Here is a 20,947-nt window from a genome sequence, read left to right as displayed (position 1 = left end):
TTTCTTGATGAACTGTAACTACATTTGATTGACAATTGCTAATGCTAATGTAAAGATTATTCTGCAGGAAGGACAAAAATCAATTCACTTTTTCAAAAAGAATAGTAATATAAAATATGAGAACTTCATTCTGCACTGGTCTATAATAAGAAATTATTTTACATCTGACAAACCCAAAGAAATAATTTATTCTTCTGCTATTTTAGTTGTTTTAGAAATGAACACATCTTTCACAGCCAGGTATAAATAGAAATTTATTTTAATATAATTTATAGTTACATAATTTTCATATTTCCATCAACAATCATAATTATCCATCAGATAGGAAAAAGCTTTTTGGACGTATAGCAATAGCAATAGAACTTATACTGATATACCACTTCCCAGTGCTTTACAGCCCTCGCTAAGCGGTTTACAAAGTCAGCCGATTGCCCCCAACTATCTAGGTCCTCATTTTACCCACCTCAGAAGGATGGAAGGTCCTTGAGCCGGTGGGATTTGAACTGCCAAACTGCTGGCAATTAGCAATCAGCAGAAGTACCTGCAGTACTGCACTCTAACCACTGTGCCACCATGACACAGTGGTTAGAGTGTATACTAATCTTTCAGATACACTATATTGCCAAAAGTATTCGCACACAACTGATTCTGATTATGTGGATGGGTGAGCGAATACTTTTGGCAATATAGTGTATATGCAGTTCTGGGGCGGGGAGAAATGTGATGTCTTGACACACAATATAGAAAAATGTCACAATAATTTTATTTTTAGCATATAAAGTCACCAGATTTTAGGAAGCAATTTGAAAAATTAAAAAAATTGAAGCTTAGTACAAAAATATCAAATGATATTAAATAATGCAACATGGACCATTTTTGCTTTCATAATTGGCCATGACTGCATCAAGATGATATTATGTAAAATATATTTTGCAATGATTTCTAGAAACAAGAGTCTGACAAGGTGACAAGAACTCTGAAATGTTTGCTTTAAAAGTAAAAACAGCATAGCACTAGGGAAAAGGACCTCCATATTCAATGTATTTTCTTAAACAAACTCCTCCATCAAGCTGTTATTCTGAGGGGAAAAAAATACAGAAGTACGTTTTGGTTACCTGTTCATCTCTTTCCACTCCACAAATGCTAATCTAGGTGAAAATTATGTAATTTTCATTATCAAAATTGGATGAGATGAAAGGCCTTTTAAGATGCTTTTAATTTGGGTGGGGGATACTAGGAGCTCCTAACAGCTATACCATTTTAGTTTATGTGCTCCATTCTGCATAACTCATTATTGAAGTTAGTTTACAGAAATTAAATACCAAAAGTGATTATGTGAACCAGGCATTGTTATTAAAAACTATTACTATATCCACAAATGATCTAAAATTTTACTTTATTCACATATATTTCTTTTTGTGAGATACTATTAAACCTTATATGCTATTTTCATTTTTAGTTGGAGAGTTCTGTGGAATTTTTAAATTGGCTGAAATCATTATGTACTTCAGATGCACATTTCCATCTTCGAAGTTCTTCAATGTCATCAGTGTTCCATAGTTTTGCAAAATACTTCAAACTTTTCCTAAAAAACAAACAGTTCAATATTAAAAAGTATTAATCAATCAACAATCAACATGTAAGTATCTCCACTTTTATTTCATATGCATAAAATATTTATATACAATAAATGATAAACACAGTACAGTGGTGGGTTGCAGGTGGTACACCCCAGTACTGGTGTACTGGAGCCTGCCCAGAGCACTGGGTACCGTTTCGGTATGGTGCTCCGGAGGGCCCAGTCGCCCGCCCAAGCTCCTTACTTGTCCTTTAAGCCTTTGGGGCTTCCGCGCACAGCGCGTAAGGTGCCTACGCAACGCTCTGCCGAGCAGCTGGAGCATTGCGGAGGCATCGCAGGCAGTTATGACGCATGTGCGCGCGTGCCGCATATGTCCATGTGGGCGACCGGTTGGAACGGGATCCGGAACCCACCACTGACATAGTAATATACTTTCCTACTTGATAATGCAAAATGAACATAGCACACTTTGTTAAGGGAGATGAGAAAACAGTAATAAAACTCTCCAAAATCTCTACACAAAATTCATTGAAATAGTCTTACATTAACTTAAAATTAAATTAAATTAAAAAGGCACATGCTCAGTTTCACTGTGCAATTAAAATCTATTAGTTTTCATTCCTGTTAAAAATTGACACTTTATATTTTAGTGTTTTTTTTCCATTTAGCTCCTACTCTCTGGAATCAACTCCCTCTCTAATACCCTTAAAATTCTTCTTTTTCAGACCTTTATAAGCCAGAATAACCTTCTTTCTTATTAATCACTATTATTTATGGGTAGTTCTTGCTTAATATCAATTCATTCAGTGATTGTTCAAAGGTAACTGAATGACAGAACTTATGACCAGTCCTCAAAGTTTCAGTCATTGCAATGCTCTACAGTCACATAAACTAAATTCAGGGTCCACTTGAGCCCATCCCATTTATGACTACCTTTTGGTCCCCCTCCTACATGCTGCTGCCAGTGGGTCCTCCTGTCACACTATGCATCACTTCTGTTCTGTCCAGGCCCTTCTTTTGCCCTTCTCTTTCACACTGGTACAGTCAGGGCCTCTGTTCACATCCTACTCAGAGCCTTGTGAAAGGTGGCCCTAGTTGCAAAATATGGACCTACCAGTCAGAGTGTAAACTGAGGCCTTGGTAGCTCGTGAAAGAAGGTGTGGCTAGTATAATAGTAATGCACAATATGGTGGGAATGATAGCAAGTAGGCAGACAGACAAAAGGAAAGAGACTGGTGGAGATAGGAAAGGGGGGAGTTCAGGAGGGGGTAAAGGAGGCAATCCCGTACCTTACTGAGGCTCAGATCTGGGAGAAACCAAACCAGAAATGCCTCGATGAAGATGTGTCTTCACTTAACAACCAATGGGTTTCAGTTAATGATAGCAATGGGAACTGTCAGGACTGCTAGGTGATAGACTCACATGCCATCACACTGTCATTAATTGAGGGCTTTCTCTATATTATGGTTGCGCTGGTGTTAGGACATGTCTTACATTGTTTATTATATTGTTTTATTGCTGCTATTGCATATTATTTTTTGTTCATCTATATTACTTAGACCATCAGGAATGTCCTACCCTTTATAGCAAGAATGCCAATAGACTTTAAACTATGACTTATACAACAAAAATTAATTAAAAAAAAAACTATTGGACTTTTGTTACACTTGTATAGACAAGGATTATCTAGGGCAGCTTTTTGCTAGAGATGTGAGGACATGCTTCCTTATAACATATTTTTTACAATGTCTTATACTTATTAGGTTTGAGGAGAATTAGTGGATTATATAAACGTGACTGTGTAACAAAAGTTGAATTTTTCAAAGGATAATACTCTCCTAAATTATATATCTAGTTTATGGAACTTGGCAACTGGACAATAAAAATGGATACTGGGTGCCTTTACTGTAGCTAAAAGAGTGACATTGCAACACTGAAAGATGTATGTATGGCCATATTTATTCAATATATTGAAGGCTTGATTTCACTTGCTACTTATAAGTGAATTGCTTATAGACATAAACTTTGTATGGATAAGTATAATGAAATACGGGACTCATTTATACAAAATATCGTAGGTTAAAAAGCAGGATAGTTACGTAAGTGTATTAGAAATGAATATTCATTTTCATTTCACAGATACCTACTTGCAAAAGGGTTGTATTAGATAATTATATATAGCCGGGATGGGGAACCTATGGCACGCTTGCCACAGGTGGCACGCGGAGCCATTTATCAGGGCACGTGAGGTGTTGCCCTACCAGTTGAGTTCAGCCTTTTTTAAAGACATTTTTCATCCTTTCCAGGCTCCAGAGGTTTTATAGGAGCCTGGGAGGGCGAAAAGAGCCTTCCCCCCACTGAAGCCTCTGGAGCGCAAAAAAATGGCCCTATGGGCAAACAGGAAGTTCGGGAAGTACTACAAAGGACCCTACGAGCAAACCGGAAGTCACTTCCGGTTTGCTCAGAGAGTTGGTTTAACCCCTCCGGAGGCTTCAGGGACCTTCAGGGGGCTTCCCTGAAGCCTCCGGAGGACTAAAAACCACCCTCCGAGCAAACCAGAAGTCACTTCTGGTTTGCTCACAGGGTCATTTTTTGCCCTTCGGAGGCTTCAGGAAAGCCTCCTGAAGGTCCCTGAAGCCTCTGGAGGGCTTCCGGGGGGGGAGGCTTTTTCGCCTTTCCCAGTCTCCTATAAAGCCTCTGGAACCTGGAGAGAGAGAAAAAAACATTGAAAAATGGGGGGGGAGCACCTCTCATGCATGCATGCGCACTGCGGGGTTGCGTGTTGCATTATGGGTACGGCATGCCCATGCACAAGCCCCCTGCGCTGCCCCTCCTTAGGGCACACAAGCCAAAAAAGGTTCACCATCACTGATATATAGAATTGTAACTGTAATTATACCATAATGACATATTATACTTTATACTTTTCGTTGTATTATTTCACTTATTTTTAAGAATGTTTTTTTATGTTTTTGTGTTTTGTATCTTGTTTTTTCTTTTTCTGTTATTATTTTAAAAAGCAATAAAATATTAAAAACTTTCTACTGGAATAATCAATTAAAAAGTATTAAATTGTTATGATTTTTTTTTCTGGAGAAAAGTATTGTTACCAAAGGTCATTCTAGTGTTTTTTCTGCACATGACAATTGATTACACACATTGATATGCTTCTCAAAACAAATTAGATCACAACTGTTTACGAATGCTAAGTTCTCCCATTCAAATGTTTGGTTTTTATTTGTATTTATTTTTTCCTAAATTCTCTCACAGAATATACTAGGATTAATAAAATAACAAAAAGTTGCAACAGTACTGTCATTGCAGAAAATAAAGTACTGGCATTATAGTTCTTTACTATTACATTACTATGGGATGAGAATGTGGGTTTTACCAGGGAATTGTGGCTGGAATTTATAAAGTTTTAATGCTGGAGGACTTTAATGTCCTCTTCTTAGATTGGGTCCAGAGTTGGAACTATTTCAGGTTATTTCAGCCCCAAGTCAGGGGTGATCATGTCCAAATAAGATCACGTCCTATTGTTTACCTTGGAATAATTGACACGTGATCTGAAAATAAGGGGATATTGTCATCAATCCCTTTTCTGGTCAACTGCACATTTTCTATTCATTCTTTCGTATTAAAGATCTAGCTCTACTATAGAAATATCTTAATTCTATGTATTCCTAGGCTGTTACTTTTTTCTACATTAATGTAGAAAACATATCTTGAAGATTGGGAAAATGTGGCAAAGAGATTTAAAAAGATACTACAGGAATTAAAACACTAAATTATAAATTATTTCCATGTGATGGCAAATACAATGGAAAACTACTCTAATGGAAAATTTGACTTTTCCCAAAAAATAAATATTATGATAATGCAAAGACTATTTTTATCCTACTTGGTTTAAACTTTTTTTTTTTACATAGGCACAATCTCTTATTACCCAGTTCTAGTGCCTAGATAATGTGTTTAAATAAAGTAGTATACATTCTCCTTCATATTTTCTTCACAATACTGTAAATAAAATTAAATAGAAAAGACTTTCCATATGCCATATCACTACATACTATGTTCATTTGAGAGGAAAGCAATTTCTCGGGCATTTTTCCAAAGAAAAAGTAGATTGAAAGCACAGGCAAAAATCTGAATGATACACAGCTTTTAAAATGGGGAGCTGCCATCCTCACTTGAAACCAATCCTAGAGATTCTTAATAAATGTCTACAAGATATACAGTACAGTTCTGCACATATGTGGATTTGCAGGTATCCACATACACACACATATGCAAGCCAAAAATCACATTTCAGAAAAGTCCAGAGCAAAGAAAATCATATTACAGAACATACTGAACACTATTAGCTATTTCTAAAATTAGTTCCCTTTATTTAGCAAATATGTACAACTCCTGTCACAGACAAATGCATAAACAAACATGCACACTTCTGAGTTGCATTTCTCCTTGACATTTATAAATGCCACATTACAGAACAAAGCGAGCCAATCTATTTTCTAACCTTTTCACATCAGCTGATCTTTCTAGTTCCTTAGATTTATAAGCTGCTTTTTTAAGAATTTCTTTTGGCACATCTGCCAGTTTAGCAACATTTAGACCATAGCTTCTTGCAGCAACTTCTTTAGTTATTTGATAAAGGAAAGTAACACAGTCAAGATGATTTTGTTCTTCAAAATCTAAAAAGAAAAAGTGTATTTATTAATCACTTTACGATGAACTCTTTTAGTACGTTTTTGAAGTTATTTTTAATCAGATACATGCAAATCCCAAATTTCTACCAATAAAACTCCAAAACATTCAATTTCTTCTCTGGATCATGTTGATTCAATTATTCTAGACATATTCGCAGTTTTATGGAACTTAATCTTCTAAACTGGAAGTGTTCTAGGGGTTTTTAGGAGTTTGGGACAAAACGTATCTGGAATACTACAGATCTCTTAAGAACAGAATAAGGACTAAGCCAAAATATCACTCAGAGAAGCAACCGAATTCTGGGATTTTTCTGAATGTTCAGTTTCAGACATCCTTGTTACCACCAAAGACATATAGTTCTCAGTAGTTCTGTTGCTGAATATGTTTAGCTTTAATCATATTAATTGTTCTAACTCATACTAAGATGACTAAAATTAAGATGTAAGACAACCAAACAGCTTTAAAGAATTACTGAAAAAAACTTATCAGTCTGATCAATTTGAGATCATACCATCTTCTGGTTTACTATAATCTTCATTCACTAGAAAAGTCATATGGTAGTTCTCAACATGGGTTGGATAAGCTCTTTCCAACTCACACAGTGGAGGATAATGGGTAACAAATAGTGTCAATGAACCAACCTGGAGGGGAAAATATATATGTAAGATTTGAAAGTATGTCATCAACTATCAGCAAGCTGATAACCTATCATTTTCCTGTAACTAAATCTGATGTTTTAGTTTTGTCCTACAGCATAAAATGCGCTTTAGTGAACATCAATATTTAGAATTTTTATACATTGTAAAATGGGCCCCAAATTGATCCTTCATTTTGCAGGTTAATCCTGGGTTATACAGAGGACAAATTCCTTCATTTAATTTCAGTTATGTTAAGTACCCTTCATTTATAACTTAAATTCTGGCATTAACTAAGTCTTAAAGAGGCATGGTCCATTTGTACCAGCCATTCACTTTCATACAAGTGGGTACATTTTTAAAGCTGGTATTGTTAGTATGAGCACTTTTGTGTTAAGTCTATAAATAGAATTTCAATATCATTATTAAATTGCAAGGTTCTGTTTCGATCTTAACATCTAAAAATCTTCCCAACTATTAGTGAAAAAGCAGCCGAAGTAAGAACATTGTAAAGGCAAAGCTATAATGGGCAAAGTTGGTAAATACTGATTTGATTGATTTGTAAATATGTATTATTGTTTTAATTAATAAATTTTGTAGTGATCTCATATTCAAACTATCAAAATTGTTGACATTGACTAAAAATTCAAATACTTCCTTTCAATAAGAACCTAAATACTTGCTACGTATATCTATTTCCACCGCTTTTTCTTTAAGATTATAATTTACTAATTATACTTAATCAAATAATATACTTACATTCTTAATGAAATGTTCTAAAGTAGCATACGCAATTGCAATTCCATCATGTGTACTAGTTCCTCTTCCTAGTTCATCCAATATTACTAGTGAATGTGAAGTTGCTTTTTGAATAATTGCTGCTGTATCTGTTAATTCTTCCATAAATGTACTGCGACCTTTAAATACATTGTCTGAGGCACCCATTCTGCATCCAAAAACAAATGGTCAAAGAAGTCTCAAAGAAAATAAAAATACAAGGAGTGTCTTGAATTTTTGTACAACAGAGATGTCAGCAACTAATGTACTTCGAAAGTACCTGCTGTATTTACCTCTGGTACTAGAAGAAAAAGCTAGATCAGAGCTGTCAAACTCCTGGCCCATTGACCAGATGCGTCACATGCTGGCCATGCCCACACCTGGTTTAGCAAAGGGTGGGGGAAGTGCCGATTGTCATGTGATGTCGACATGACATGAGTTTGACACTCCTGTGTTAGATCAGAATTTTATGAACTTAAAGACTACAGGGACTAATGAAGTATCTACAGAAATATGCCAAGTTATCAGAAGAAAAATCAGTAAATTTACCATCTAATCCATTTTGAGAACACCACAGTGGCTAACAGATAGGAGATCAATCCACAAACGATTGTCAAAGAAGACAATGTAATGTGTTGTTTATACATTTTCATTAATTTCATATACTATGAATATAATGCTTAAGATCAATTGATGCAGATCAGAACCCTACATTGAAAGAAAACTGCCAGATGTTCAAGCTAGTTTTGTAAAATGTTAAGCTATATTGTTGCTGATAGATGCTAGATAATTGAGAAAGTGAAAAAAAAATACCAAAAGGAAGACAATATATGCTTCATTGTCTAGGTCTTTGATTATATTGATCATATAAAGCTGTGAAATATGCTTAGGGAAATGGGAATTCCAGAATATCATGTTATCTTAATGAGAAACCTAGGACAGGAAGTCTGGACAGAGGATGTAGAAGAACAATAATTCCACATTGGCAAAGAAGTCAATCAAGAATATGTACTCTTCCCCTACTTATTCAACCTATTTGCTGCCTATATATTTAAGAAGCTGGATTGGAAGAAAATGCATGTGATGTTAAAACCAGAGGATGAAATTTCAATAACCTGGGCTATGTCAATGACATTATTCTGATGGTTGAAAATGCAAATGAAAAGCTCCTTCAAGCTTCTACAAGTTCTACTAATAAAAATCACGGTGCTAAAGAGGAAAAAAGGGACTAAGATTAGACACAGAAAGACTAAAATGATGACATATACATCAAAATTTAGAATTAACAATCTAGACACTGAACTGGTGGATAGCTTTGCCTTTGTGACGGAATGTAGTTTAGATTTCCAAGAAAAAGGGAGTGCATTCCAGAGAAGCAAAAACCATTCAGTTTAAATCAGGGGTCTTCAATCCCTGGGTCACAGACTGGTACTGGTCTGTAGCCCGTTGGAAACCAGACCATGTAAGCAACGGGCAAGAGTGCGAAGCTGCATTTTGTCCATGCAAACCTTCCCCTCTCGCTGCCACTGCTGCCAGTCCGTCGAGACAGAAAGGTTGGGGACCGCTGGTTTAGAGAGTTTGGGTAAAAAAAAGATGGTTCCTCCCTATTAGTTCCAAAAGTATATGCTTCATGTGGGTGATAGTTTGCTTAAGTTTGGCAAGATGTGGAACAATAAGAAATTTGCTTGGAAGAATCACAACATTCCTTTCCTGGTTTTTGGAACCCGACATCCTTTTAGGATCAACTAAGAGAAAAAGGGACGCGGTGGCTCCGTGGCGAAGACACTGAGCTTGTTGATCAGAAAGGTCGGCATTTCTGTGGTTCAAATACCTCCGTGAACTCCCATTACTTGTCCCAGCTTCTGCCAATCTAGCAGTTCAAAAGCATATAAAAATGCAAGTAGAAAAATAGGAACTACCTTTAGAGGGAAGGTAACAGCATTCTATGCACCTAACCCAAAAATGTATACTTCCTCTGAAAGGATTTGTCTTCCATATCTATTTTTAACTGTTGGTTTATTTGTTTGTTTAATTAGGAAAATTTTATGGTCACACATCTTAAAAAAACAACTCTTGAGTGATTAACAACTAGTCCACAGGGGGGATGGAATAATAAAATGCTGTAAACAAAATGAAAGATACAATTAAATCATAGCGCAGTAACTAAGACACTGCATAACTAACTTATAAATTAAAGCATGCATCTGTCTCTCTAGGTTGGTCCTTCCAGATTTCAAAGGAGACAGGCACCATGGCACAATTGTTATTCATCAAGCTGGTCAACAGTAATATAAGCTACTGCTAAAATTATTACCAATAATTTTTCATCTTTTTCACTGCATGCTATAAACAGTGAACTGATCCAAAGAAGGATTTCTTCTCAAATATTAATGAGAGACTCATTAACACAAATCAAACTTACCCAATTGGAAATTAGAAATTAAAGTATTTCAAAGCTAACAAAATACATTTAAGCATGTTAAGACTCAAAAGATGTATGTCCTGCTAAATTCAATAAACCAACTAAAATCGTATGTCGTACATTTAACGATGGTAATTGAGACTGGAATTTCTATCATCAAGCAATGTAGTTGTAAAGTGTTATATCACATGATCACATTGCTTAATGACAGCAATTCCAGCAGTCCTTGTTGCCATCATTAAGCTTGTTGTTAAGCGAAGAACTCCTCACAACTACCTTGCTGTTGGTCTGCAATAAGCAAAGTCAAAAAGGAAGCTTGCAGGAAGTTGCAAGACCTAGATGGCTTATAATCAGGTCAGCTTGCAGGTGACTTCTGCAGCACAGAAGAGGTTGGGATGGCTGCTGTTAAGTGGAAAGGATGCACAGATGAGCCACCATCGGTGGAACCTGTAGTTACAAGGGACTATGGCGTATGAGATTTTCAGGTTTTTGTATTTCATAGTCAAGTTCTTCAGGAAGAAAAATGCAGGGGAGTTCAAATGACTTATAGGACTGTTTGATAATCTTCCCTGCCAGCTTCCCTACTGACTCTGCTTGAGGGAGAACCTGGTAGGAAAGATCACAAATGGCAATCACATGACCACAGAACATTGCAACATCATTAGAATGAGCTGGTTGTTCTGTTAGCTTTTGGTTACCAAATACCCAGATTGCAATCACATGATCCATGGGGGTTGCTGAGACAGCCAGAACTCTGAGGATCAGTTGTAAGGACCACTCATTCAATGCCATTGTAGCTTTGAATGGTCACAGAATAAATGGTTGTTAACTGAGAACAACCTTCATCTGAATATTTCAAACTTTTTTTGAAATTCATTTTCTCTTTATTAAAGTTATAATAGAGCTATGCTACTGCTACATTTTTTAAATTCCATTACATGATGTGCAACTGGGGCTGATTTTCTTCATAAAACAGCAGCATTCTTTAATTGGCTTCTATATTAGAATTAGATATAGCCTGTTCACAAAAATACCCACAATAGGCATGTGGAGGCACAGGAAAAGGGATTAGTGCTATAGTCTTAAAATGTTAATGTGAATGTTTTGTGATAATCCTAAAAAAGAAAAAAACATATAACATTAAAACTGAAAAATAAGAGCTACCCCAAAAATATGTTTGTTATCTTACCTGGTGAATATACCGTCCACAATACCAATTCTTACTTCTTCAGCTGGTACATAAGAACCAATCTGTGCCATGATAGTAATCAATGCAACTTGTTTTATATAAGAGCTCTTTCCCCCCATGTTAGGTCCAGTGATTATCATTACTCTTTGACTATCTTCCTGCAAAATTAACACCATAATTAGACCATTTTAAAACAAAGCACATGGAAAAGTTTCAGACAGATCGTATACAGATCACCTAAACAGATTCCAAATTACTACTCCAAAAAATTCTACATTAGGGTGCCTCAGTAAGATTTCATACACTTCTTTTATTACCATTGCTTCACAAAAATATTTAAAATTCAAATCTAAGTGTAATAGCAAATGTAATAGCTATATGGCATGGGTGTCAAACTGGATTTCTTAGAGAGTTAGGGTTGTAGTTCTCTTTTGTGGGCCGGCCGGAGGCTGTAGAGACAGGACGGGTGTCTCCTGCAGCACTGTGCCAGCCAAAACGGGGTGCAGAGCCCTCCCCATTCCCCGTTTTTGGCTGGATGGTCCCTACAGCACCCTGCCAGCCAAAACATTTTGCCCTGTTTTGGCTGGCAGAGGCACTGTGGGCCGGGGGGTTGCTATTTCCAGGCAGGCCAGATTTAAACTCAGAATTGAGTTGAACAATGCTACGTATATGGCATTGTCAGAACTGTTTTTTAAAAATCACGTTATTCTGGAATAAACAAGATTTTTTTTTATATTAAAAATCTGGAGTGTTGCATGTAAACAGGAAGCAGCAGCATCGAATGATTTATTTATATGTATTACTATTCTTTACCTGAATTTATATACATACATATTTTCTGTCGTTCAAATCTAAACATGGATGGATGATATTATAATATTCTCTGTGATAAAGATCCATGACTAGTCTAAATGATTTTTCCTCATCTCTGCCATTTCACATGCCTCAAAATCTTCTCTAGAAAGACCCAAAGTCTGGAATATCTTTTAAAGCATGCAGAAAAGAAAGAGCCAACACAGAAATAAATGTGAGACTATGTAATTTTTTGTTTCATTTTCTAAGTGTACAACTTAAGTGTAATGATCTAAAAACCTAGGCATCTTAATGGTATATTCTTAATTTTTCGTGGGAATTGCTGTTTGGACACAGTCACCGTATTATTTAACAATTTTCTAAAAACTAAAACCAATGTTATGATCTTCTGATTATCCTAGCTCTTAAAAGTTTACTTACTGACAAGAATGTATCATTCGGGACATATTGCTGTTGCTCTCCTAGTAACATATCTATCACAGGATGTTTCCCATTCTTTATCATTATTTCTGATTTTTCATCTATTATGACAGGTCTGAAAAACAAATGTGTTTATAGACTGATTGTGGAATAAAGGCCCCAAATCATACATTTGCCTTATCGAGCTCGAAACAAGCCAGCCCATTGATAATAAATGAAGCTCCATCAATTCTACCCAATAACAATCTGATCTGGAGGAGATCAGATCTGATCTGTAGGTTTTCAAACATGGCATGCAAGAATTGATCAGCACTTTTGGAAAATGTTTCCTTAAATATTCCAGTAGGTTTTTTTTTTTAAAAAAAAGATACCTGCAATAATCTCCTTGTTTGGCAGCCTCAGCCAAGGAAAAAACACAGTCCACGGTTGCTAGATGACCCACAGCTTGAGAGAGTGCATGATAATGCTCATTAAAATGACTAGAGAAAAGTACATTGGGAAGGAAAGAGAGTGAATGAAATATTAATGCAAATAAACTATAACCAGTCAGCAATGCTATATCTATACAAAGTTTCTTACATACGTTGTCTGTTTTCAATACCTAGTCCAAGTGTACATCTAGTTACACATACAAATTCAAAAATTATGATTGGTTTGATTGTTTATGATGCAATACTGGGAGATGATACAAAGAAGTTGAGAAATTCTGAAAGGGGAAGGTAACACTTTCAAAGGGATTTTTTTTTGTCTGTCAAAAGCTGCCTGGGTACAGCAATGTGATCAGAAGGAAGAGATAAATGATCCATCACGAACGAATACTATGAAAATAATAGTAAAACTGTCAGTACAGGTAGTTCTTTACTTATGACAACAACTGAGACTTAATCTTCAGTAACTAATGACTGGCTACAGTCATTAAACAATCACCAGGGTTGTTAAGGGGATGGGAGAAAGAGCTGCCTGTACTCGTCCTCATACTGGGATGAATCCCTCTGGTGGGCAGCCCTTTTGCTTTCAAAAAGCTGCCTGCCAGAGGCACCTTGCGCCATGCCAGGCTGAATCCATCTGGTGGACAGCCTTGTTGCCCTCAAAGAAGCTGACTGAAAAAGGTCTTCACTGAAATACAGACAGGATTTTGGGACAGCGATTACAACATGGGGTGGTTGCAGCCAGCCCCCAAAGACAACAGAACTCCCGCTCATTGCTGAAGGCTTGAAAATAAGCTGTGATACAAATGCTCTGTGCTAAGTTTTTGCACCCAGCTCCATAAAACAGGAGAAACCCTCTGAAATTAAATCAATGATTCCTTTATTAGCAGCCCCGGCAAAAAGTTTCTTTCACCGCAGGCTAACAAGTCCGTCCGGTAGGGAGATGAATAGTTGTCTGCCACATCTATTCATTTCTGCCCCCTGCCTTTTATCCCTAGAGCTAGGGTGGGGCTTCGCTACTAGCGGTGGTCTTCCTTCCCAAATATATGCTCACGATTTCCACTACTCTCCTATCTCTCCTCTGCCTTCTGCACATCCGTGCGTCAGGCACTGGACCAGCTATTCCTTCTCTTCCCCATCAGCCACCTCCTGACCTGAGGGCTGTTGACTCTCCATCTGAGGGCTGATGGATAGCCTAGGCTCCATCTCTGTCTCTCTCTCTCTCTGCCAGCTCCATTCCCTCTTCCCCCTCGGAGCTCTCAGATTACTTTGATGTTGACCCTGACTCCCACGCCGCCTCATCTGATTCAGCTGTTGGAGGGGCCGGAGGCCGACAGGCCACAAAACATGGATTTGGGAATGGGCCTTTTTTGGCCAAACCCAGAAATCAGAGGAAGTCATGTCAGCAACGAGTAGCAGCTTGTGCACTTCCCAAAATGGCTGCCATGATGAGCATCACAAAACAGAAAATTTCCCAAAAGATGAACTTAGCCCATATTAATGCTTTCTGTTAATTAATGGCTCCTAGGGCCAAAACATGGTGCAAATAAATATGATGTAATCTATCGGTTCTTTGTTTTGCAGAAAGCTACCTTTCTGTGTATGTTGTAAATTTAAGAAAGTATTTTTTTTAAATGAGACTAATTATGGATCTTAATAAGCACCAAAAAGTATGCACATCCAATAAGTGCCAATGAGTACCATGTTGCTTATCAGTAATCAAAGTCCTCGAAAATTTCAAAACCCCTCTAAAATACTGTTTGTGAATTTTAAATACATTCCCATTAAAAAGGCAAGGAATATTTTCAGCTAAATTTTACAAATCCATTAACTTTTGATATGTCAGTTATAATCTGTTTCTATTCTGTAACCTAATTACAATAAAAAAAATTAGTTTGTAAACTTACTCTAAAAAACACTGCCACTCAGAATTGAAGTCAAGGACCAGTTGCTCACGTAGCTGATTTAGCTTTCTGTAATTTTCTACAATAAAAGGGGTGTGGAAACGGCTTACAACCTTTGTGCTTGAAGAAAGAATCAAACAGGACATAAATGTGATTAATCAATAAATTTTTCAGCAGTGCATAAAATTAGGTCAGTATATTCTTAGGATTAATATTTCTGAGAGTTCATTATAATATATTTGTGTGTGCGTGTGCACGCGCGCGTGTGCACATACAAAAACACACATATCCTTCTCACTCCTATGGGTGGTTTCTGTCTTCCTATCTCAGCTACTCTACCATAGGTCTGGGAGTTACTCTTAGCACTATACTCTTCTGAGCAAAGAGTTCTGACGTCATTCCTGGGATCAGTTGGAGTTACTCTCCCAACTTTGGAATCACAGCCCCAAGTGCCCTTACTATCACTGGGACTAGTTTGGCTTTTACTTTCCATAACATCCTTTCTACTTCTTAATGCCCTATCACCAGGCGCAGTTTTTTTTTTTGGGGGGGGGTGGGTCTGAGACTAAATGAAACAATTACATCTTCCAATAAGTTTGTATAACTCTTCTAATATTAACCCAAATCCTTATGATCTGTCATACTGATGCCAGCCAATTTGGCATAGTGGTTAAAGGAACTGAGCTAGAAACCAGGAGATCCAAAGTTTTTGTCCTATCTTAAACATGAAGCCAACTGTAAATAATAATTATCTAGTCATTCTCTCTTAGCTCTAGGAAGAAGACAATGACAAACCCCTTCCAAAAATGTTGCCCAGAAATTGTATTGTCTATTTTGTTGCTCGGGCACACCAAAAACGATATTGTAAAAAAAATGATTCATATATTTACTTCAGCACTTTATTTTTTGTCATCAGAAACATCAATATATAAATATCACGAAAGTAATTAACACAATAAATAGTCATTCGGATTTATATTAAGCTACATACCTGCTAACTTTAATCCAATCTAATGGTACAGAAGATACAACTGAATTTTTAACTTCAATCTGAAACTGAAACACCAAACAATAAAATATCAAATGATTAATACTGTTTTAGAAAAAAATTGTGTAGTACTTGAATAGGTAGCAGAGTTCTTCATAGTTATCAATGATGCATTTGATGACATAATTCTGTCCCAAAAATGTTAGTATGTATAAGGAAAAGAGTACAGCAATGGAAGAAATAGTCAAGCAACTATAAGATAAATAGGAATATCAGTTCAAATTTCTATTACTATCAGGGCTATTAATTTATTTCGGATAAACAATTTGAATTAAAGAATGGAACTAAACACTAAGCTTATACCAGTTCATAGAGCAATATATACAGGTTTTCAGACTCTTAAAAACCCAAAGAAGAAATGAAGGCGACTTCAGGTAGATAAACTAAAGCACTAATCCACAGAATACTTCTGGATAGTCTTCCCTATCTATTTGTCTCATATCATCTCCCAAGGTTGAGGCACAAATTTAGAATCTGGCAGAAAGCGTTGGTTTGAAAATGAAGCTTTTGTTTAATCAAAATAAATAATAACATTGCCATTATGGTTATAAATAATCCTTGAAAATGTATATGACAGTTATAACAAAAGCCTATGTATCCAAGGAACCATTTAAAGCTCTCAGGTTCCATTTTCTATGCAATACAGGAATCCAGATGAAAGCAGATTACTCTTGTCATATTTACAAAAGGGGATCTATCTCTTCACTTCCACAATGAAACCATTTACAATGTTTGGAAATTTTTCTTAAAATTCATCTCGAAACTGCTTTATGACCTGAACTGTAGAATGGTCGTCTTCAGCATGATAATGCCTTAAACTTAAATTAAGTTTAAGAAGTTTCAAAGTTTTTTAGAAGGTCATCATGTCCTACTACAAAATCATCAATTTTATGGCTAAATCGATCCAGCTCCCTCAGGAGTCTGATGTTTTCTTTTCCATATGAATCTTTCTTAACATGGATTATCCAAAAGTGGACGCAATAGTCAAGGCAGTTATATAATACACAAAGGAATGGAATTATTACTTTTCCATTATTTCAGATGGCATGTTTTATGGCAGTATATGACTGTTTTTGTCTTTTCTGCAGTCACATACTATCACTGATTTATTCAATTAGTTGTTCAGCTCATCTACGAAAACCATATTGAGTTAGCTTTCCATCCACAGGATAAAATTTATTGATATATACCGTATTTTTCGCCCTATAACACGCACTTTTTTACTCCAAAAAAGAGGGTAAAAATCTGAGTGCGTCTTATAAGCCGAATGTAGCCACCTGGGTCCACTGTTCCCTGTAAGGTGCGCGGCAACAAAACACCACACGGCAGTTTCCAACTGCCGCGCGGTGTTTTGTACTGTCACAGGCTAGAACTGGCCGCCCGCAAAGGACCTCCCCGGACTTGTTTTGGTGAGCGCGGGGTGACTGACTCTAGTTCAGCAAAGCAAGCCCGGGGAGGTCCTTTGTGGGCGGCCAATCCTAGCTGCTTGCGCCCGGCGCTGCGGCTAAAATAAACCCTCAAAGCCCCTGCCGCTACTGGAATATCTGCTGCCGCCTCCTCCTCCTCTAACAGCACCACATTTGCTGCCCGACGCTGCGGCAGATTTCCTGACAGTGAGAAGTGAAGCCGCCAAAGCTCCCGCCAAAGCTCCAGCCCATGGCAGCGGCAGCACATTTGGAGTGAAGCCGCCAAAGCTCCCGCTGGCGCCCCCGTCCATGGCAGCAGCGGCGGCGCATCCCCCTCCACTCGGAGCATCTGAGCTGGGCACCGGGTTACCCTGCTGCCCCCTCCTCCTCCGCCGTGCCTTTGAGAAGCCATGAGGCTTTTTTTCCCCCTGCTGCCCTCCGCCGCCTTCCTACTGGCTCCCGCGGCTCATGTCTCCTCAAAAGCACAGCAGAGGAGGAGGGGGCAGGGGTAACGGGGCTCAGCTCAGATGCTCTGAACAGAGGGGGAGGCACCGCCACCGCTGCCACGGGAGGGAGCCAGTAGGAAGGCGGAGGAGGGCAGCAGGGGGAAAAAAGCCTCATGGGGGACGCGCCGCCGCCGCTGCCATGGGCAGGAGCTTTGGCAGCTTCACTTCTCACTTCTCGCGCGTCCCCCTCCACTCGGAGCATCTGAGCTGGGCAGCGCGTTACCCTGCTGCCCCCTCCTCCTCTGCCGTGCTTTTGAGAAGCCATGAGGCTTTTTTCCCCCCTGCTGCCCTCCGCCGCCTTCCTACTGTCTCCTGCAGCCTCATGGCTCCTCAAAAGCACAGCAGAGGAGGAGGGGGCAGGGGTAACGGGGCTCAGCTCAGATGCTCCGAACAGAGGGGGAGGTGCCGCCCATCTAGCGTTCTCCACCCCCAACCCCAAATCTCTCCGGATCTGCTTATTGCTATTGCTGCTATTGCGCCCAACTACTGTATCTCTTTGCTGCATGACAGATCCGGGCGGATTGGGGGTGGGTGGGTGGAGAACGCTAGATTGGAAAGTTAAAAGTTTTAGATGAGCCACCAGCTGGAGGGCTGGGGCCATGCAAGAAGCCCGCTCAGGCAGGGAAGGAGGGAAGGCGGGGAGGAGGGAGTGAGGATAGGAGGAGGAGGGAGGGAGGGAGTTGGGGGTGGAGAACGCTAGATGGGACACAATCAAACTTGATTCAAAGGCTTTGCCTACTGAGATCGGTGCGCTGCCATCCAAAATGCTATTACTACGATCTCTGCCGCCTGGAACCGCCCGGGAAGCGGCAGGTAAAGCGGGCGCTGCAGCGATCGTGGTACCAGCATTTTGGATGGCAGCGCACCGATCTCAGTAGGCAAAGCCTTTGAATCAAGTTTGATTGTGTCCCATCTAGCGTTCTCCACCCCCAACCCCAAATCTCTCCGGATCTGCTTATTGCTATTGCTGCTATTGCGCCCAGCTACTGTATCTCTTTGCAGCATGACAGATCCGGGCGGATTGGGGGTGGGTGGGTGGAGAACGCTAGATTGGAAAGTTACAAGTTTTAGATGAGCCACCGGCTGGAGGGCTGGGGCCATGCAAGAAGCCCGCTCAGGCAGGGAAGGAGGGGAGGAGGGAGTGAGGATAGACAAGTAAGAGGGAAAGAGGAAAGAAAGCAGGAGGGCAGAAGGGAGGTGGAAGGAAGGAAAGAAATGCAGACACGCTGGAGGGAAAGAGGAAAGAAGGCAAGCAGGCAGGAAGGAGGCAGAAGGAAGGAGGGAAGGATGGAACTGGAAGGGAGGCAGGGAAGGAGGGAGGGAGGGAGAAAGGAAGGATAGGAGGATAGGGAAAGGGGAAAGAAGGCAGGCAGGCAGAAGGGAGGGAGGTGCAAGGAAGGAAGGAAGCATAGATAAGCAGGAGGGAAAGAAGGCAGGCAGGCAGGAGGAAGGAGGGAACTGGAAGGGAGGCAGGAAGGAAGGGAAGGAGGAAGGGAGGGTGGAAGGAAGGATAGACAAGTAAGAGGGAAAGAGGAAAGAAAGCAGGAGGGCAGAAGGGAGGTGGAAGGAAGGAAAGAAAAGCAGACACGCTGGAGGGAAAGAGGAAAGAAGGCAAGCAGGCAGGAAGGAGGCAGAAGGAAGGAGGGAAGGATGGAACTGGAATGGAGGCAGGGAAGGAGGGAGGGAGAAAGGAAGGATAGGAGGATAGGGAAAGAGGAAAGAAGGCAGGCAGGCAGAAGGGAGGGAGGTGCAAGGAAGGAAGGAAGCACAGATAAGCAGGAGGGAAAGAAGGCAGGCAGGTAGGAGGAAAGAGGAAGGAGGGAACTGGAAGGGAGGCAGGAAGGAAGGGAAGGAGGAAGGGAGGGTGGAAGGAAGGATAGACAAGTAAGAGGGAAAGAGGAAAGAAAGCATCTGAATGTACTAAACACAAGTCTTCAGGGGGAAAATGGATACATTGTGAAAACTCAGCTGTCAGTTGATCTTAATGTTATGAAATGAAAAGTATGTCATTTGCAATTAACTTGGCATAAAATAATTCATTTGCATTTAATTGTTATTGTTCAAAGAATGTTCGAAAAAATGTTCGGCCCTCCAGCATGTTCACTTCATCCAATCTGGCCCTCTTTGAAAAAAGTTTGGACACCCCTGTGTTACATGGTTGACATAAAATTGTTCTTAAACTGCTGTTAACTTTATACAGTTGATATAAAATATTTTACTATAGTATTTGGTTCAGAATCTTTTTTTTCTAGATTTTCCTCCTTTAAAATTGGGTGCGTCTTTTATTCCGGAGCGTCTTATAGGGCGAAAAATACGGTAACTACATAACTCTTAGAATCTGACTATCACATACCACTTTTGCTTCATCAAATTCATCCAGACTATATATTATAAAAAGCCATCTTTTTGACAATAATATAAACAGCAATTGACAATTAATGCTATCATAGGTTACCAACCTATACTTGTATTCTGTTTTCAAAGATGAAGAGAATAATTGGTTTGTTGCTCGGGGCAAGAAAAACAGAACCTTAAAGTCAAAATCTGGATGAAACATTGCTAAAGTTACTATGTACTACATACATGCTCATGTGATTCTGTTGATAAATAGGCTCATAATAATTATGAAGCCATAGTTTTCATAGTCATCATACTACACTGTAATCTATAAACTACTGTTATCTATATTTTGAGATCTATATTGCTTAACAATAACATTAACAGATGTTTTCCTGAGGTGTTAATTTATTTTCATAATTATTATAATGTAGTTCACAATAATTGAACAGAACTGATCTAAATATAAATCATGGAAACCATTTTTGGAGAAAAAGTTGAGATATAACCCATAACAAATTTCAACAAAGTTCCTATGTCGTACTTGTAGATTTGCATTAAGATTTTGATTTGCTTCTGTTTATTCCTCATACTCTGTGCACTTGTATAGAGATACTGATAAATTGGGATCATAAAATTGACACTCTATTTTCATGATCATAAATGCTCATAATTAAATACAAGTCCTTTTTTAAACATAAAATGATAACATCAAGATAATGAATTGATATTAACTTCATGCTCCTTTGCTCTCATCAATTTCCCTCTCCTTA

The 20,947-nt window shown here is 38.7% G+C and overlaps 1 protein-coding gene across 2 annotated transcripts in view; it reads right to left on the bottom strand.

Moving 5' to 3' along the window:
• Positions 1 to 241: 241 nt before the first annotated feature.
• MSH3 (mutS homolog 3) overlaps positions 242 to 20,947 on the bottom strand; it is a 49,397-nt gene continuing 28,691 nt past the window's right edge. The window contains exons 16-24 of one of the 2 annotated variants that reach the window (XM_081941087.1): positions 15,869 to 15,933; positions 14,881 to 14,997; positions 12,917 to 13,024; positions 12,546 to 12,660; positions 11,313 to 11,470; positions 7,684 to 7,870; positions 6,801 to 6,930; positions 6,099 to 6,273; positions 242 to 1,585 (exon numbers count right to left, since the gene is read on the bottom strand). In XM_081941087.1, the coding sequence (XP_081797213.1) occupies positions 1,456 to 1,585; positions 6,099 to 6,273; positions 6,801 to 6,930; positions 7,684 to 7,870; positions 11,313 to 11,470; positions 12,546 to 12,660; positions 12,917 to 13,024; positions 14,881 to 14,997; positions 15,869 to 15,933 (1,185 nt within the window). In that variant the 3' untranslated portion in view covers positions 242 to 1,455. Of the gene's footprint in view, positions 1,586 to 6,098; positions 6,274 to 6,800; positions 6,931 to 7,683; positions 7,871 to 11,312; positions 11,471 to 12,545; positions 12,661 to 12,916; positions 13,025 to 14,880; positions 14,998 to 15,868; positions 15,934 to 20,947 lie in introns of those variants that run through there. The other variant, XM_081941088.1, reaches the window with a different exon arrangement.

This window comes from Natrix helvetica, assembly GCF_964273705.1.
Source record: "Natrix helvetica genome assembly, chromosome: 2".
Classification (NCBI taxonomy): Eukaryota; Metazoa; Chordata; class Lepidosauria; order Squamata; family Natricidae; genus Natrix; species Natrix helvetica.
This window is presented reverse-complemented; position numbering and strand designations above follow the sequence as displayed.